This window comes from Macrotis lagotis, chromosome 8 (assembly GCF_037893015.1).
Source record: "Macrotis lagotis isolate mMagLag1 chromosome 8, bilby.v1.9.chrom.fasta, whole genome shotgun sequence".
In the NCBI taxonomy this organism is placed as follows: Eukaryota; Metazoa; Chordata; class Mammalia; order Peramelemorphia; family Peramelidae; genus Macrotis; species Macrotis lagotis.
The window spans coordinates 143,466,779-143,485,970 of record NC_133665.1 but is presented as its reverse complement, the minus strand read 5'-3'; the positions used below and the strand labels follow the sequence as shown (position 1 = coordinate 143,485,970).

The following is a 19,192-nucleotide window of genomic DNA, read 5'->3' as shown; positions in this document are numbered from 1 at the left end:
ATAGGAATTAAGTGAATTGTCATCTACCTCAAAGACATCACTTAAAAAATACATTATAGCTGAATTTTTTCTACTTCAATTATTTTCTAAGTACCTTCCCTGAATAGAAGCTTCCTTTATAATAGGAGTACTTTCTATTATCCAAGTCAGTGATAAGACATCATTGACTATATTCATTAGCAAAATGGCAGAGAAAGGGATTGTTTCTGTCACCTTAACCAAGGAAACTAGTAGCTTCATCCTCTCAGCAAAAGGATCAAAGGCCCATCTCATGGGGATAGCTAGAAGATAAATCTGGGTCTCTATTTAGATTTCTTTCCTCAAGTTAACTAGAATTTGGTTGTCTTCCAGAACAAAGGGAAAGGCACCAGTTGGATGCACTGGATCAGTGTTGAACAGTAGGTGCTGGCAAACCTACCCCTTCACCCTCAGTGCTGTTGTGTTGGAGCTCATTAATGCAGCTGATGGTCATAGAGTTGGTACTTTGGGACCTGGGATGACTGAAGAGAGAAGTCACAGGACTGTGCTAATTGTTTCTGGGCCAGAGCATACATAGCACAGGTCAGGAAACTGGTTTGGGTAACTAAGTAAAAGTTAGAGTATGAAATCTAGCCATTTGATTATGACATAAGCTAACAGAGGAGAGGCACCATCTTTGAAAGGTTAAGTGGCTCCCCGATAGGTTAGTTCCTGTGGAAAAGTTGGTTCCTTTCAGCATTCCTTATTTTCCCCTCATTAGCATTCTAACAGTAAAGAGTAATTGGTAGCTTGATGCAACGAAGAGAGCCTCATGGCTAGAATCAGGAAGACTTGAGTTCTAATCTAGCCTCAGACGTTTACTAGCTGTGGGTCCCTGGACAAGTCAATTAACCCTTCTTTGCCTCAGTTTCCTCAACTGTGAAATGGGGATAATAGCCACAACTACCTCCCAGGGTTGTTATGAGATTCCAGTGAAGTCATATTTATAAGCACATATGCACATTGTCTGGCACATCATAGGTGAAATACAAATGCTTATTCCCTCCCCTTACAGAATCCTGCCATTTTATAAGTCAGACTTTCCTGTGCTCCACCTAGCTATCCACCCTCTCTCTGTCTTTACTCCTTCCATTTATGGTAAACAGTTAAATCTAGTCGCTCATTATAGCTCTGAGACCTCCAACACCATTTCCCCAACTTCAGGAGGTAGGGAATCTTCCTGGTTCAGAATAGCCCCCCTTCATTCAGTCATACCACCATTGTTTATGTGTCAATCACTGCCTGGTTCTGAGGGTTACCAGGCTGTGGTGTGAAGCCACAAGACAAGAGATGCTAGACTTTAGAACCCAGAAAGCGCTTGATTTTATAGGTGAAGGTTGAGTCTGGGAGCAGGAAAATGATTTATGTCCAAGGTCATTTACTAGATAGAAGCAGAAATAAAATTCAAACCTGTGTCCTGAGTTCAAATCAAATGTTCTTGCACCATTCTGTCCCCCAGGTTTCTCTGTTCTCACAGCTGCTTGAATTATGAACTTGCCCTCTCCCAGCTAAGCTTTGCCATCTATAAAATGAAGGCATTTGGAGGAGTTGAGGCTGTTTGAATAGGGCATGAGAAGGAGGAAACTGTGGGATGGTAAGGTCCCCACAAATAATGGAACCTATTCAACCTACCACCACCACCCCACTTTTTTTTTCCAGCACAGGAAACCACAGGAAACCAGGTCAATATTGTACATAGGCCCCTCCCCTACCTTCAAGGCTCAGGGGCAAATTTTGGAACTACCTGATTCAGCTGCCAGGAGAAATGGGGCCTTGAGGTTCCTGGGTCCCTCCAACTTAAATCCTTTTCTTCAGAGTATTCAGACCAAAAAGAGATATATGGGTTAACAGGAGAAAGAAAATTAGTTCTTGCCAGGCTGGACTGAGAGACAAGACAGCAAGTAGCTCCCCAGAATTAGGGTGTTAGGGTGAAGAGCTCTTAGTGCTATGCATGTCGCTCTCTCTCTCTCTCTCTCTCTGTCTCTCTTCAGAGATAGCCCAACAAAAGAGCAGAGCTCCAGGGTGGTGAAGGTGAGGGGTGAGGGAGCCAGCCTTGGCAGACACTCCTCCCTATCTGTGGGTGCAGCCCAACCTTTGCCTTCAACTTAGACCCTTTCCTCCACCTACCTGCTCCACCCCCTGGAGCAAGTCAGCCTCTGAAGGCCTTTGGTTCTTCAGGAACTGAGAACAGAACAAGCCCTAGCTCGGCTGAAAAGGAATGTGGTCCGGCCGGCTGGTGAGCAGCAGAGGAGGAGCTTCAGAGCAGACACGGGGCAGGCTTGGCCTGGAGCGTCCCATAGCGAAAAGGGACACCTGGCAGGCCATCACCCGCAATGCAGCCATGTTTCCAGTGCACTGATCTCTTTGAGGTCCATGGGGAGCCTGATGCCAGGGGCTCCCCTCCTCCTTCCCACCTTGCTTCTTCTCATCAGCCAATCTGGCTCTGCCGGGAGCAGGACATCACATCTGAATTGGTGGGGGCCCTGCTGTTTTCAGTCTTCCCACATGGTAAGGACATGAAGCACTGGGGACAGCCCTTGCCCTCCCCCCCCCACTCCCCACCTACCCCTGCTCCAGCAAAGATTCCCCTTAACTTCACTCCCTGTTTCCCTTCGTTTTCTCCTGCTCCTGTCCTCTGTGCTCTGAGGACCACCTATTGCAACAGGACTTCAAGGTGCCAGTGGTGGGTAGTATAGGACAAAGGTGCTAGTCAAATGTTTGCCTCACAGTCTTTATATTAATGCCTCTTTTTCTTCCTTTTCACCCTGGCCTTTGGAACCCCCAAACCTGGCAGGATGACAAGTTTATTGGTGAGTCTGTTTTCTCTTTTGTAAACCAAACAAAACACAGCAAAGACTTATTTTAAGATCTCAGAAATTCTTTTCCTCTGCATTCTTGAGCCCTAACTAGTTTCTCCTGTCAGTACCTAGAAGTAAATGTTCCTGAGTCCCCAATGTTTGTCCCCCCCCCAATCCTTCCAGAAAGTCCTGCTCTTGATCTGCATCAGCGTGGGGTTTTGTCCACAAGACCACAGTGCTCTCTGGTGTGGAGATGCCCACTCTGTTTCCACGTCCAACTTACTCTAAACATTCCAGGTATGGAGAATGTACTCTTAGGACAGAAGGATCACCCTTTGGGGTGACACTAAGAGATTAGCTAATCCATTCACTTTCAGTGAGTGGGTCCTTGGGGAAGGGAAAAGAGACATCTTGAGAAATAATGTGAGAAAAAGAGGGATTAATATCTGGAATTTTAATTCAGATCTAGGGCCCATTGATTTCTGGGTGGTCTCTTATTGGGGTACAAAGGACACGGCATCATAAAATCATAGGATTTTAGAGCTGGGAGGAACCTTGGAAATCATCTAATTCAATGACTTCATTTTATTATTTTTTGGAGGGTGTTGCAAGGCAATGAGGTTAAATGACTTGTTCAAAGTCACACAGCATCATGTATCTGAGATCACATTTGAACTCAGGTCCTCCTGTCTCCAGGGCCAGTGCTCTACCCATTATTTCACCTAACTACTCCTTATACCTTCATTTTATAGATGACAAAGCTTAGCCGAGAGAGGGAAAGTTCATAAAACAAGATCACATGGCTAATTAATGACTGAGCTAGAACTTATATTACCTAAACTTTCAGTTTATGGCTCTTTCTACAATGTTACTTGTGGAAGGGCATGCTCACTTTCTCCTTTATGAATCTAAACAGATTAAGAATGTGCCAAAATGATTCTACTTTGCTCATGGCTATGCATTTATGTCTTTCAAATTTTAGTTTTTCATATTTTCATATTTTCATATTCATATTCATTTTTTCATATTTTCAATCTTTAGTAATTCTTTGAGCCATGAATCTACCTTTCCTTAGTTCTCTGAGTAATGCAGGACCTCCTTTTATTTTGTCTCTGCTTACCTCTTGCAGTCTTTAAGTCGTACTCCCCAACTTAGTTTTTTGTGTACTGGGCTTTCCATATTCTTTGAAGTTTTATGGCCTATATTAGGCAGGTCTAGGATCAGAGGGTATAGAGACGGAACCCAGATTGGTCAAGAAACATTTATTAAGCCCCTACTATGTGCAAAGACAGTTCCTGCTCTCAAGGAGCCCACACTCTAATGAGGGAGACAACGTGCAAATAGTTAAATACAAACAAGGTACATCCAAGATAAGCTGAAATAAACCACAGAGGAAAGGCACAAGCATTTGGGGGAAATCAAGACAGGCTTTTTTGAAGATGGTGGAATTTTAGCAGGAAATCAAGGGGCAGGGGAGGCAGAGGGACGAGAGAATTCCAGGCTTGGGGTCAGGAGGCAGCCAATAATGGTCACCCTGATTTAATGGACCAAGGTTTTGAGGATCCATATGACCTGACCATTTGGCCATCATCCCATTCTATCTACCATTTTGATATTGGTTTCAGTTGTGAAGGATGAAAAAAAAAAAAGCTTAATCTCAGAAACCCAGTCTAGCAGAGATCATTTCAGGCTGTCTCTGAATGGCCCAAGGAAGGTTAGGTCCATGGGATACTTTGTCAAGGTAGATCTAAAGAGCTGGAGTCTTTTAATTGATGTATCTCTAGTGAGTAGGCCAGGAAAGAGTAACCATGTGGGTTAGTGGAACCCTTTGAAGTTGGGAGTGGTACTTACTGAACTTATTTGTCATTCTGGCTATTTCTACCCACATAACGCTCCTTCCTGCCCATTCTGGGTCAGACTATAGTATCAACTTGTATTGGTCTGAAATGTAAAATGCTAAAATGATCTACAAAGAGGTTCAGTCTTTTCAGTCTGCACCCCTATCTTTTTCCTGGATTTTTAAAATTTATAATTTTTCTTGAGCACTTTTAAGGTATTAGTTCTCCCTGAAGCAGAGGCTATGGTTAACTCCATTTTACTGAGGAAGAAACTGAGGCTGAGAGAGAAAGATAAATGACTTTGCCCAAGGTCATGTCTATGTGTTGGGATTCTAAACCAGTTCTTCCTGGTCACAAGACCAGGATTATATCCATTTCACCATGTTGTGTCATCAAATGGCAATTTCTTATATCTATACTGGATCTCTTATATCCAGTATACTTCATACTGGAGGCAGAGTCGGGGTGGAGACTAGAATTTCACATTTGGAGTCAGGAAGACTTGGGTCCAAAATCCTGCCTCTAATATTTTTATTAACTTTATTATCTTGGACAAATCAAAAATTTATCCTGGACTCAGTTTCTGCATCTGTTCAATGAGGGGGCTGGACTACCTGATCTCTGAAGCACTAATTCTATGATGCTATGACCTCTGAAGAGACTTTATATTCCTAATGTTGCTTTTCTCCTATCCCATCCTCAGGTCTTCGAAAGCATTGGCTTCACTTTCTAGTGCGGAAATCTAACAAGTCCCATAAGTTCCAGCTCTGCAGGAGGCTCAGGATGCCAACTGCTGCCCAGGTAACTTGCCTTTTCCTGCATTCGTTCACCCCTCTTCATTCTACAGTTTGAATGTGCCCTGATCTCTAAACATTTTTCTTACCATCTATTGATCACCTCATCCCATTCTCTCATTGTCTTATTGAAAGATAAAGGAAAGGAAGGATGAGATGAATTCTTTTTCTCATTTTATAGATAGAAAAACTGAGACTTTGAGTGACTTAACCTGTGATCACACAGGAGGCCAAGAGGAGTATGGGGTCAGTTTTCTGACCTCTAGGTGAAGGTTCATAGTGATTGTTAACATTGACTCATAATGATCATCACAATATATATATATATATATATATTTAAAATGCTTATGGAGATACCAAGGAAGAAAAAAATCAGTGCCTTCAAATTCACCTTCTACCGGCAGAGACAACACTCCAACAGATCAGCACATACAAGATTGTCTTGTCCTCTATCCTCAGTGGAAGTGGCTTTGTGACTGCTGCCTGGCAAGACAGGGCCACCATGTTGCTGTCTCCTTCCCAGTTGGAACCAGCTCTGGAATACGCCTAAAAAGGACCCAGTTCAACCCTCCAGAGATAGCTGATGGGACTCCAAAACAGCGTGGTTCCCAAGGTCGTAGAGGTGAGCATGAGGGAATATTTGCTGGAGGGGTGGACTGGGCTAGGGAGAGACACCCCCCAGCCAAGAGGATGACCATTCATCAGTGGTGTATCCTTTCTGGGTCTGAGAGTCAGGGCTATGTCATCTGTTTCCTCCAGGGCCTGAGTTCTCTTTTGAGCTGCAGTTGGAGGAGAGGGCAGTTCGGGTCACAGCCCCACCAGGCCCTGACATCAGTGTGAGGTTGTGCCACCAGTGGGTTCTCGAGTGTGAGGAACTGAGCAGTCCCTTCCACAAACAGGTACACAAAATGCAATCCCTTGGGCAGAGGGACCATACTGTCCAAGGGTCCCTGATGGGCATTCTCTTGGAAGGGAGAAGAAAATCACCCTGCAAAGAGCTCATTTTTACTTAACATTTTACACTTCCCAACAACCCCATGATGGATAATGCAGGTATAGATTATGTTCATTTTACAGAAACTGAGGAAACTGAGACGTAGAGAGCCTAGGTGATTTGAATTATACTGATTGCTCATTGTGTGAAGGAGCTGGGGTTTGAACTCAGTTTTCTGACTCAAAGGCAAAATACTCTTTCCACTATGCCGGTGCCTTCAGGGAGAAAATAATGTCTGTATGACAGGGTCCCACAAGGCCTTAAGCAAAATTCCCTACTCACTAGGGGAAGTCTGTCTGACCACTCAGTCTTTCTTCATTTTCTTACCTCCATCCTCCAAGCTATTTATATTTATTATGTTCACCCTCTCCTGCTGTGCCCTAGATAGTCTCTCTCTGTGCTCTTACATCATGAAAGTCATTACATAAAACACAATAGGTTAAACCTGCTTAGAATGTGTGTAGATGCATTTCAAGGAGAAACTTCTCACATGAGCCCCTTCTTGACAGAGAAAGGATGAACTAAGGGTTCAGGAGGAAACAGACCTTTTTGGACTTGGCCACTCTAAGGATTTGTTATACTTAATCATGCTCATTTATTACAAGGTGGATTTTTTTTTCCTTCTGTTTTTAATAGAAAGAGTATGGGGAAGTAGGAAGAGGAGGTAGCATTGGTGACGTTGAAAAAAAAAATATTGAAACTTATTTTTAATGCACCAGAGAATGAATGGAAGGAAACAGACAAGCAGAATAATTTTGAAAGTGATGGGTATTTTTGAGAAAAAGTTGTATAGAATACATATTTATGGTTTCATATACTTTGTTTTTTACTTTTTAATGGAAAAATGATCTTTATGTTAAGTTCAGAATTTTAAAAAGATGGGAAAAAGATGTTTATCAACTCAAGTGAATCTCAGCTTTAAAAAAATTGGAATTGCTGAAACATTCAATTTTTAAAAATATGTAAATGTAGATCTCCATTTCATCTGTAATTTATCCTATAGATGTATATATATGTGCACATATATACAGATACACACACACACACACACAGGATTTTGAGCTTAGCATGGCTTCAGAGGCCATCCAGTCCATCCATCTCATTTTCCCTTGGCCTCAGTCAGTCACACAGGTGTCTTTGTTGCCAGGATAGAACGTAGACCCAAGTTCCCTGATTCCAAATCCTGCCGGCAACTTTTCAATACTTCACATCTCTTTCCCTCCTGACTCTCACAAATCTTAGTGCTGTTGTAAAAATCTTTGCACATAGAAAACCTTTCGTCACTTTAATGTTTTTTTTTTCTTGGTTTGCAATCCCAACTGTGGGACAAATCACTAGGTCAAAGGGCATGGCCAATTTTGTCCCATTGTGCCAGTTTGCTTTCCAGAAATATTACTCTGCTGAGCACTGAAGAGTTATACCTCCACCTTTTTTTATTCATTTGTGATAGTTTAATAGGCACTTTGTAGTTTTCATTCTCAGCTAGGTCCTGCAGTGTCGGGAGGACCTGAGTTCAAATCTGGCCTCAGACACTTACTGGGCAAGTCACTTAATGTTGATTACTTCCAAAAAAAATTATCAGTTAGGTTAAAAGTCTCCCCATGTTTATTTATTTTTTGCTTTCTTTTTTCCATGAATTGTCTACTTTTTCCTTTTAAGACTTTTATTTAAAAAAGCATTTGGTGATGATGATGATGCCTTTTATCTCTACAGCATGATTTCATTGAACATATCCGACACACACACACACACACACACACACACACACACACACACACACACACACACCCTTCTACCGTAGATGAAGCGACCATATCTGATAATGTGTACACCCTTCTGTCCTAGTAAACCTCCTGTGCTCTGCCATAAGGAGGAGTCATTCCTCATTCTCCAGTTCCATTTCCAGTTTTTATGAATTGTCTCTTCATCCTTTTATCTAATAATAACTTGGCACCTCTTTACCTTTTATCTTCTTTTTTTGTGAGGGAGTTGGAGATCCAGATCTGTGATTTCATTGGTGTGTGTGGGGGAATCTTGAATGGAGAGTTTTATCTCATTTATTGCTTATCTAAACACTTGTGTAAGATGCTGTGAGTTTACGTGATTTCTTTGTGATCACCATCATGATATTGAGGCAAAACCTGAACCCAGCTCTTCCTGACCCTAATTTAATCCCCTCTCCTATGCTTTACTGCCCTCATATTAGTTCTCTGTATGTTCTGGAAGTCAAGATGTGCCCAACATAACATTCATAAATGTTTTTGTTTTATGTTGTTTCTTTTTATCTTGGACTTTTTGCTTCCATTGTTTAAAATTTTTCTCTATAATCAAAGCCATCAGTGTTGGCCCCAATAATGCCTTCTATTGCTTTATGAAATTGATGAAGGGAATATTTCCTTAAGAGGGATCAATTCTGGTGTCTCTGTGACTCTGGCCAAGCAAGGGTTGACATTGTCTTGAAAAGGTTGCTGAGTCTGGAAATGTGACAAGCAATGGTGCTAAAATTCCACCAGGGTTTTGAGGTTAGAGAAATTTTTTATAACAACTATAGTTGTATAGTGCTTTATGTTTTTCAAAGCCCTTTCATGCATCTTATTAGGGCCCTAATAAAATTAGTAGAAAGGGATTATTTTATTTTTGTTTTTTAATTAAATTTTTTTCAATGATCAAACATCTATTATTTCTCCTTCCCATTTCCCCTCCCCACCAAAAAAAAAAAGAAAACCAAACCCACACAATAAATATGCATTGTCAAACAAAACAAATTCTTTGGTTGTCCATGTCCAGAAATGTGGGTCTCATGCTAAATATTGAATCCATCACTTCTCCGTTAGGAAATGGGCATCATTCTTCATTATCAGTAAAACAGGAATAACTAATCTTGTTTTTTAGATAAGCATAATTGAGGCCAGAGGTTAATCAAGTTCTTCATGTTCACTCAAAGAGTTGGTATCACTAGTTGGTCCTAGAACTCAGACCTTCTGACTTCCTTATCCAGTTTTCTTCCAAACTGCCCTGTCTGTCACTCCCATCGTCCCCACTCTCTCAAGGGGAATTCTTCCAGATTTGGCCCATGGAGCATCCCCCAGTAGCTCGCAATTGTCACCTCTGAAACCAGGTAGTGGCTTTGAGGACATCACGGGGTTACAACCGTATCATATGTGTCATAGTCTAGTCATCCTGTCCTCCAACCTCTTGGTTCTGGCTGTTTCCATCAGGGAAGTCAGTCTGATCTTGTGAGTGGCCTGGGGTTGAGACGTTCCATTCCAAGTCCCCTGGTACATACCTCTAATCTTCCTGGAACTTTGTCAGGTGACTAGACAGCAAAATGTAGAGAATGGGACTGATGAAACCAACTAGTAAACACAGAATACAGACTCTACCCAAGAAAAGCTGTTTTTTTTTTTTCCAGAAGAAAAAGAAAGAGTATTTTGCAGTACAACAAATTCAATATATTTGACCATTGTGGGGAATTTTCAAGTCTAGGTCCTCCTTTCCTCTGCCTCAATCTCAGTTCCACTTTTCTAGCTAGGGGATCCTCATCCAGAATGCACCTGCCCTTTCTTAGGCATCTTCCTTCACTCACCTTTCTGCTTCTCCTACAGGAGACAGTGTCTGGAGGCCACACAGTCCAGTTGCCCTATGAATTCCTGCTGCCCTGTCTGTGCATAGAGGTGAGAGGTGCTATTGCTGAGACTTTGTTAGGGTCATCTGTGTATTTTTAGCTCTCCATAGTGAATTCTTCCTGGCTCTCACCTTCCCGTATGTGGAGACTCCGTTCTCACTCATTCATGGAATGTTGAGGGAGGACCTGGCATGGCCAGTCTAGGAAGAGACACTACAGCTCAATTGTATTATAAGGTTTCCAAAGTGCTCTATGTTTGCTTTCTCCTCTGATCCTCATAATCCTGTGTGTTAGATTCTATTATTGTCCCTAATTTACAGATAAAGAAATGGAGGCTTTGAGAGATTGTTACTTAACTAGGGTCACATAACTAAGTATCTAAGGGAGGGGTCTTCACTCCAATATTTCTGATTCCAGGATTTTATTCACCATTCCTCTGTCTCTTGACCTAGTCTAGGAATGATCTGGGGGCTCATTTATTAAGTTGTTCTAGGAGTTCAGAACTAAAATGGAGCTAGTCTCCTATGAGGTCATTTGAAAAGATGGTCCTGACTCCAAGGGACCATTCCCCTCCTCCCAATGCCTTCTCATGAATTAGTTAATAAATGAGATGGAAGAGAACAAGATCCTGAAGCTATGGAACTTGGCAGGGTGGGGCAGGGTGTGGTATAACAGATGGCAGATGGGTAAATACACTGAATGAAAAGCTGGGAGTACCAGACCTGGAGGCTGGAGGTTCAGGTAAGCTGAAGAGAGCGCCAGATTACGGGGCTCTGGGTAGCCTAGGTCAGGGGTGAGGGGAGGGGGAGGGGAGGGGGTGACATGAGGGCAACAAATGCCTCTGGGGGTACAGCTGCAAGGAAGCTGTGGATGAGAGATAAAACCCAAGTGTGAAGGTGGCAGCCAACCCAGAGTTACATGGTTCTTGGTGAAAAAAGAGGAAATTAAATGTCAGCTACTATCATTATTCATATTTTATTTTGTCTATTCATTTATCCTTTCCTTCAAGGAGTTGAGTTCTCTTGATGCTCAGTGCATACTCTAGTTCTTTTTCTATGGCCTCAGAGAATTAGATTCTAATAGGGCTAGATCAAAGTGGGTTTGGGGTCAGTGGTATAAAGAAGTCTGCTCTTCTGATCATCCAATCCCACCCCACTTCATTCCATCAGGCAGCATACCTACATTATGACAGTATGCGGAGGAAGCAGTGCCCCTTGAAGGACCAGCCCGAAACCTGTGAGTGATCCCTACAAACCTCAGCCCAGCCCCTCATTCCAAGGATGAACTCTAAATGACATTCTCACTGGGACCTGGGAGTCAGGGTGGGGAGGGGGGAACTTCCCCTCCCATTTTTGCATCTTGGGAACAGGAGTCAAGATGGCAGTAGTACCAATGTCTAGACACTCCAATCAATCACTCAGTAAACATTGGGTCCTAGGTGGGCAAGCTTCTTTCTCCCTCCTTTTTTCCTAGATGGGAGACAGGTTATCCAGTGCCATCCATTCAATAAGTACTTGTTCAATTAATGGTATAAAATGGCCCATAGTACAAGAAAGTGAATAAGGAAGAGACCAAATTGTATGGTACAAATCGTAAATGTGCTAAGATTTTGAAGAAGTAAGAAAACCAGGGGGACTAGAGTCATCCAGGACTGTTTTGTGAGAGCAGAGAGATTTGAGCTGGGCTTTGAAGTGCAGATGGTATTGAATAATTATAGGGAGAGGACAACATTGATAAAATCATAGAACTGGGAACATGATTTGAATGGGGGGAGAGGGGGAGGAAACAAGGGGCAGGCTGGCCTGTATGGAACAGAGGATACATGTTGGGGACCCATTAGCTCTGGGGTTGGATCAGATATAAGGATACCACAATCAGGAAATTATCTTGGACCTGAGGTGGGGACAAAGAGATCAGGGGGTTGGTAAGATAAACAGAGACAGGCCTGAGGGTGAGCCAATGCCTCACCAGGAGACCTCTTGCCCACAGACAGCATGGACTTCTGGAGGTCAGTGACGTTCACTGACCACAGCTCCCAGGACCAGATGGCCATGGCCCTAACTCTACGCTGCCCAGTGAAGCCCAAGGCCTCCTTGTGCCAGAAACAAAGCTGGCACAGTCCCTGTGAAGACCTGCCCAATGCCACAGTGTCTGAGTCAGAGGGGGTAAGGAGGGGGAAGTGGAGGAGAAAGGGAGGATAGGGAAGAGAGGGATAAAAAGAGATGGGGGTGTGTGAAAGAAGAGAGGGAGGTAGAAGGGAAAGGAGAGAAGGGAAGAGCAGATGGATTTACTATATTATATTGTAGCCCCACAGCATGAGATGATCCTGGGGTGAATTGGGGCTCAGATCTTCTTCCATTTGACTCCCTTCTCTCCCAACAGTTGTATGTTATGGAGAAGGTGGATTTGCACCCACATCTTTGCTTTAAGGTATGATACTAGCAGCGTCTGAGAAGAAGGAGAGTCGGTGCTTTGTTTAAATAGGGGATGGGAAGATCATATGAAAGAGGAAATATGTGTCTCTCCCCTTCTAACTCCATCCTGGTGACTTTCTTTTCCTCTCTTCCCTAGTTCTCTCTTGGGAATAGTACCCATGTTGAATGCCCCAACAGCAATGGTGAGCATGCCATTTTCCCTCCTCTCCACCCCACCTCCATTTAATCTTCCTTCCTACCAATCCTCTAGAGAAAGGTAATTTCCATCCCCAACCCCATTCTAAATCCTTGTGTAAAAGTTACCCTCTATCTCTGTAACTCACCCCCTACAGCCTCCTCCTCCTGGAGTGTGAGCATGGCTATCCAGTACCAACAACTGGTCCTAAGCTTCTCCTCAAGGATCCCAGCTGCTTTCACTGCTGCTTGGTGTCTCCCAGGAATGGAACATTATGATCCACAGTTGCCTATTTTCTCTATCAGCCAGGTACAGTCCCTGAAGCCTAGACCAGTCTTTGCCATTGCCTCCAGTAGCCAGAAGTGTATGTGGGGGTGGGAGGGAGAAGGAGGGAGGGAGGGAGGGCATTAATATTAGGGAGAAAACAAGTATCCTTCATTTATCTCTATAGCTTGTTCTGTTATCTTTCTGTCCTTTCTCAAGAGAAGACTAAGAAAGAGACATGGTTGTCAAGTATTTGAGGGGCTATTATGTGGAAGAGGAAAGAGTCTTTTTCTGTTTGACCTCAAAGGACCTAACCAAGAGCCATGAGGGAAAGTTGCAGAAAGGCTGTTTTTCTCTCAATAGAAGGAAAAACTTCCCAAATAAGCAGAACAATTTCAAAGTGGAAGGTGGCAGTAACTTCTCTGCCCTTTAAGATTCCCAAGCAAAGACCGAATGACCATTTGTTAGGGATGCCAGAGAAGTTTGATTGGTGCCAGGCCAGACCAACTGTCTTTTGAAGTTTCTTATCTAAGTCTTAGAGCAGAGGTTCTTAATCCAGGATTCATGAACTTTTAAAAAAAATTTAATTTTGATAGCTGTATTTCAATATAATTTATTACCTTTGCAAAGCGATGTATTTTGTATTATACATCTAAGAACATTACTCTGAAAAGGATGTCCCTGGGCTTCACCAGATGCCCAAGAGGTTGGCGACACCAAGAGACAAGAACCTCTGTCTTAAATTCTGACTTCTGGTAGTTTATCTAGAACAGGAATTCCTAACTTTTTAATTTCTGACACATCTGTGAATTAGTAGACTGTGGGAAGTGACCAGTTATTCAGTCTCCTAATACCCTACCACCACCTCATTTGGTTAGCCATTGGTCTAGCCAACTGTTCGTTCAGGTCCCATTTGGTAAACACATACCTACATACACATCCTCTTTGCTCTATCCTATGGCCACAGATGTATCCATTTTTCATCCAGATCCCTCCAACATAACCCAGATGTTGAAATACAGAGGGACAGTATCAGACTGGAGAACAGTGTCTTAGAAGTCTCATCTTTGTCCACTAAAGCCCGAGTTCACTCACTCAGTCCTCAGCAAAGAACAGAATCTGAACCTTATATATAAGCAGATCTTTTTTTTAATTATATTACATCACAGTTATTTCATTTCATTACCCCTCTAGAGTGAACTTTCTCATGTAACAAAGGGAAACCATTAAGCAAAGATATGACTTAGACCATCTTGGATGCTGTGTTCTGTTTTAGTAGTATTCCATTTCTCCGTGGAGTCAAGGGAGGTATATTTTGTTATCTGTCCTCCAGAACCACCTTTGATTTCTTCTGTTACTCAGATTTGGCTTTCTTTTAGTATTCGTTTTATTTTACACTGTAGTCATGATGACTATTTCTTTTGGCCTAGTTCATCCAAATCTTTGCTTGTTTCTCTGGATTCTCTCATGTTCATCATTTCTTATTGTATAATGATAATACATTGTTATATTTATATGGTATGCTTTGGATTTTTTTTTTTAATAGTTATTCCCCTGTGGAATAGCTTTGTCTCCATTTCTTGTCTCTAGCACAAAGAGTGCTGCTATAAATATTTTTATATATATTGACTTCTTTTGGACATATGTCCAGGGACAGGATTGCTGGGTCAAAGGTATGGACAGAATAGTCATTTTCTTGCATAATTCCAAATTGTTAAGAATAGTTGAACCAACAAATACGTTTGGTTTATTATTCCAGCAATCTAAATGTGTTGTTTTTTTTCCCTCTGGTCCTATAATCCTTTGTAAGCCAAGTCTCAGTTACCCAGTGGTGGAACAAAGACAGAAACTAGTACTTTATTTAAATATCTATTTGTTTCTTTTTATTTGACTTCTTAAATTTTATCATTTATTAAAATATCAAATAAAAAATAGTTGAACTACTGAGGTCCTCCAGCAGTGTGCTAGTCTTCCTATAGAACATTGGGATTGAACTATCAGATGCCTTTGAGTTTTCTTGCCTAAATTTTAGAGCAGAGGTTCCTAACCTGGGGGCTAAGGACTTGGTTTTTTAGATTTATTATTTTGATAACTGCATTTCAATCTAATTTATTACCTTTATATACCTATGTATTTTATATATCTAAAAACATTGTTCTGAGAAAGGAGTTCAGAGGTTTCCTTGGCCCATTCCCTACAGAATATTGACTGTTTCTTTTATCTTCTTTGCCATTTTTAAGGTTTGAGGTAATAATAATAGCACCTTGAGGTTTGCAGAGTACTTTACAGATGCTATCTCATCTGACCTCACAATAACCCTGGGAGGTAGATTTTATTATTATTCCCGTTTTACAGATGAAGAAACCAAAGAACAGACAGGTTAAATATCTTGTCCAGGGTAATTGAGCAAATGTCTTCCTGATGCTTAAGAAACTACTCATAGTCTGGTTTTCCTGACTTCAAGTCTTGTGCTCCCTGCTACCTGGGTGATGAGTTTTAATTTGCATTTCTCTTCCTATTGGCAATTCAGAGGTATGTTTTCTTATGGTCATTTGCAATTGTCAATCCATTTGGAAACTCTTTAGTCACTCTTTGGTCAGTTATATGTTGAGGGATGGCTTTTGGCATTCTGTATTTTTACTATATATTACTATATATTCCTCTCTCTATAGATATATATTTTAGACTTAATATACTATATATATTATATATATATATATATATACCCTGAATCAATATACTGTATATAGTCAAATATATAATCAATATATTACATATATATAATATACATTTTAGATAGATGAATCAGTCAAAAAGAATTTTCCTGATGTTATTTGTTGCAATTACCCCCATATACATAAACACCAGCCTGCCCTTGTTTTTCTTTTCTTTTTTTTTTCATGTCTGACCTCCTCATTTTGTAGCTGAGAAAACTCAAAAGGGTCACATAGTAAGTAGCACCCAAAGGATTTGAAAATACAGATGCTGGAGCGGCTAGGTGGTGTAGTGGATAAAGCACCAGCCTTGGAGTCAGGAGTACCTGGGTTCAAATCCGGTCTCAGACACTTAATAATAATTACCTAGCTGTGTGGCCTTGGGCAAGCCACTTAACCCCATTTGCCTTGCAAATAAAAAAAAACCTAGAAAATACAGATGCTTTTACTTCAAACTCGCTACTTTCTCCTGCACTGTCCCTCTAATGCTATGGAAAGTCAGAGAATGCAAGCTGAAACTATTAGGAATGACCTCATGGAGGTTTGACTGGACTTCATCCTCCCAAGAAGGAGGAGGATAGGCAGCAAGATTTCCTGCTCATAAAAGCAATGAATCATAGGTTTAGACCTGGAAGGATCCTTAGATATTCCTCTTTTCATAGATGAGGAAAATGGAGGCAAACAGAAGTGAAGTGACTTGCCTGGTGTCCCAGAGCTAGTAAGTGTCCAAGGCAGGATGTGAAGTCAGTTCTTTCTGATCACAAGTATGCTCCAGAGGAACATGGCAGAAATTATAGAACCCTTTTCACCTTTGCCTGTATAGAAATAACCCCTGTATCCTTTGTTCTCACAGCCTGTGGGTGCCAGTCCAGTGAAGTCAGATCTCATCATCCCCTTACAGAGCTTCAGGAGCTGTGTTCTGGTAATAAGCCTTTCTCACCTCCACCCTCCTCCTCCCTCCCTGCCTCCCCTATCTTCCTTCTCATTGTGACCCCTTTATGGGACAGGTGTGGAGATCAGATGTCCAGTATGGCCAGAAGCGCCTTTTGTGTCCCGAGGGTAAGTGTCCAGGCCAGAGGTGGTAGAGGGGCTGAGGCTGGGAAGGGCAGCCAGGCTCGGCCTCACCTCTGCCTTCTGCCTGCTTCAGTTTCCCACAGGCACTTAGGGCTTCTGGTTCTGGGGCTTTTGATGGGGACTGTCGTGCTGCTGACTGTCCTGGCTGTGAACTGCCAGGGCTTCAAGAGGCTGCTGGCAGGTGAGGTGGTGCAGGAGGTGGATGGGGAGGCACCTGGGAGGTCTGGCCCTTCCTGCAGGGGCTCCCTCTGGAGGTAGCTGGGGGGGTGGGGATCCGGGGGTCTGGCCCTTCCTGCAGGGGCTCCCTCTGGAGGTGGCTGGGGGGGATCCAGGGGTCTGGTCCTTCCTGCAGGGGCTCCCTCTGGAGGTGGCTGAGGGGGGGATCCGGGGGTCTGGTCCTTCCTGCAGGGGCTCCCTCCTGCAGGGGCTCCCTCTGGAGGTGGCTGAGGGGGGGGGATCCGGGGGTCTGGTCCTTCCTGCAGGGGCTCCCTCTGGAGGTGGCTGAGGGGGGGGATCCGGGGGTCTGGTCCTTCCTGCAGGGGCTCCCTCTGGAGGTGGCTGAGGGGGGGATCCGGGGGTCTGGCCCTTCCTGCAGGGACTCCCTCTGGAGGTAGCTGGGGGGGGTGGGGATCCGGGGGTCTGGCCCTTCCTGCAGGGGCTCCCTCTGGAGGTGGCTGGGGGGGATCCGGGGGTCTGGTCCTTCCTGCAGGGGCTCCCTCTGGAGGTGGCTGAGGGGGGGATCCGGGGGTCTGGTCCTTCCTGCAGGGGCTCCCTCTGGAGGTGGCTGAGGTGGGGATCCGGGGGTCTGGTCCTTCCTGCAGGGGCTCCCTCTGGAGGTGGCTGAGGGGGGGATCCGGGGGTCTGGTCCTTCCTGCAGGGGCTCCCTCTGGAGGTAGCTGGGGGGGGGGGATCCGGGGGTCTGGCCCTTCCTGCAGGGGCTCCCTCTGGAGGTGGCTGGGGGGGATCCGGGGGTCTGGCCCTTCCTGCAGGGGCTCCCTCTGGAGGTGGCTGAGGGGGGGTATCCGGGGGTCTGGCCCTTCCTGCAGGGGCTCCCTCTGGAGGTGGCTGAGGGGGGGATCCGGGGGTCTGGCCCTTCCTGCAGGGGCTCCCTCTGGAGGTGGCTGGGGGGGGTGGGGATCCGGGGGTCTGGCCCTTCCTGCAGGGGCTCCCTCTGGAGGTGGCTGGGGGGGATCCGGGGGTCTGGCCCTTCCTGCAGGGGCTCCTCTGGAGGTGGCTGGGGGGGATCCGGGGGTCTGGTCCTTCCTGCAGGGGCTCCCTCTGGAGGTGGCTGGGGGGGGTATCCGGGGGTCTGGCCCTTCCTGCAGGGGCTCCCTCTGGAGGTGGCTGAGGGGGGGATCCGGGGGTCTGGCCCTTCCTGCAGGGGCTCCTTCTGGAGGTGGCTGAGGGGGATCCGGGGGTCTGGCCCTTCCCTCTGCGGGGCTCCCTCTGGGGTCGGCCCCGGGCCGGGCTCAGGCGCCCCCTTCTCCCCGCAGGCCCTCGGCGGCCCCGGCCGGTGCTGCTGCTGCACTCTGCGGACTCGGAGGCGCACCGCCGCCTGGTGGGCGCCCTGGCCGAGCTGCTGCGGGCGGCCCTGGGGGGCGGCGACGACGTGATCCTGGACCTGTGGGAGGGCGAGCGCGTGGCCCGCCTGGGGCCCCTCCCGTGGCTGTGCGGGGCCCGGGCCCGCGTGGCGCGGGAGCGGGGCCGCGTGCTGCTCCTCTGGAGCCGGGGCAGCGGCCGCCTGTACCGCCGCTGGCGGGCCGGGGCCGGGGCCGGGGCCGGGGGCGCCCAGGACCCCCAGGACCTCTTCCGGGCGGCGCTGAGCTGCTGCCTGCAGCCGGGCCCGGGCCCCGCGGGGGCAGCGGCGCCCCCCATGCTGGCCGTCTTCACGCGGCTGTGCCCGGAGGCCGACATCCCGGGCCCGCTGCGCGCGCTGCGCCGCTTCCGTCTGCTGGGCGACCTGCCGCAGCTGCTCCGCGCCCTGGGCGCCCCGGCCGGGCCCCTGCGGAGCCGCCTGGAGCTGTGCCGGAGGCTGCAGCGGGAGGCGGCGGGGGCCCCGGCCCCGGCTCTGGGCCCCGGCCCCGGCCCGGCTCTAGGCCCCGCGGGCTCCGGCCCGCGCGACAACTCACGCCTGCCCCGGCGCCTTGTTTGAGTTTCACTTTGTTACTTTTCAGTCTGCACTTTTTAACGTGCATTTGATTTTTACCCCACCCCCGTTACATACAGAAGCGAGCTTCAATATTTATTATTCTTCCCGAACCTTCTTCCCGCCCCATTGAGAAAGCAAGTTGCCTGGTGCGGTTTCAACATGTGTTACTGCCGGTCACGTTCCGAATGTAAACATGCCCCCACACACACACACAATGAAACATAAATAAAGGTTAAACTGGGAAAAAGTATGCTTCAGGCTGAATTCATACACCGGCAGCTCGGTCTGGGGTTTTTTTTTTCTCCCAATCTTGC

General features: G+C 45.6%; 1 protein-coding gene across 1 annotated transcript; it reads left to right on the top strand.

Moving 5' to 3' along the window:
- Nucleotides 1-647: 647 nt before the first annotated feature.
- IL17RE (interleukin 17 receptor E) lies at nucleotides 648-18,881 on the top strand. Its single transcript, XM_074199045.1, has 16 exons — nucleotides 648-2,526; nucleotides 2,813-2,828; nucleotides 3,000-3,113; nucleotides 5,358-5,455; nucleotides 5,908-6,070; nucleotides 6,208-6,347; nucleotides 10,048-10,116; nucleotides 11,237-11,303; nucleotides 12,057-12,232; nucleotides 12,450-12,497; nucleotides 12,639-12,684; nucleotides 12,835-12,986; nucleotides 16,509-16,577; nucleotides 16,663-16,714; nucleotides 16,803-16,910; nucleotides 18,223-18,881. The coding sequence occupies exons 1-16, from the start codon at nucleotides 2,392-2,394 to the stop codon at nucleotides 18,879-18,881; spliced, it is 2,112 nt and encodes a 703-aa protein (XP_074055146.1). The 5' UTR covers nucleotides 648-2,391.
- The last annotated feature ends 311 nt before the right edge of the window (nucleotides 18,882-19,192 follow it).

What these genes read in the sequence shown, in the direction of transcription:
- IL17RE (XM_074199045.1), top strand. Translation starts at nt 2,392, where the DNA reads ATGGGGAGCCTGATGCCAGGGGCTCCCCTCCTCCTTCCCACCTTGCTT. An exon ending in TGAATGCCCCAACAGCAATG is followed by an intron (nt 12,685 to 12,834) that starts GTGAGCATGCCA and finishes CACCCCCTACAG; the next exon opens with CCTCCTCCTCCTGGAGTGTG. An exon ending in GCGCCTTTTGTGTCCCGAGG is followed by an intron (nt 16,715 to 16,802) that starts GTAAGTGTCCAG and finishes TGCCTGCTTCAG; the next exon opens with TTTCCCACAGGCACTTAGGG.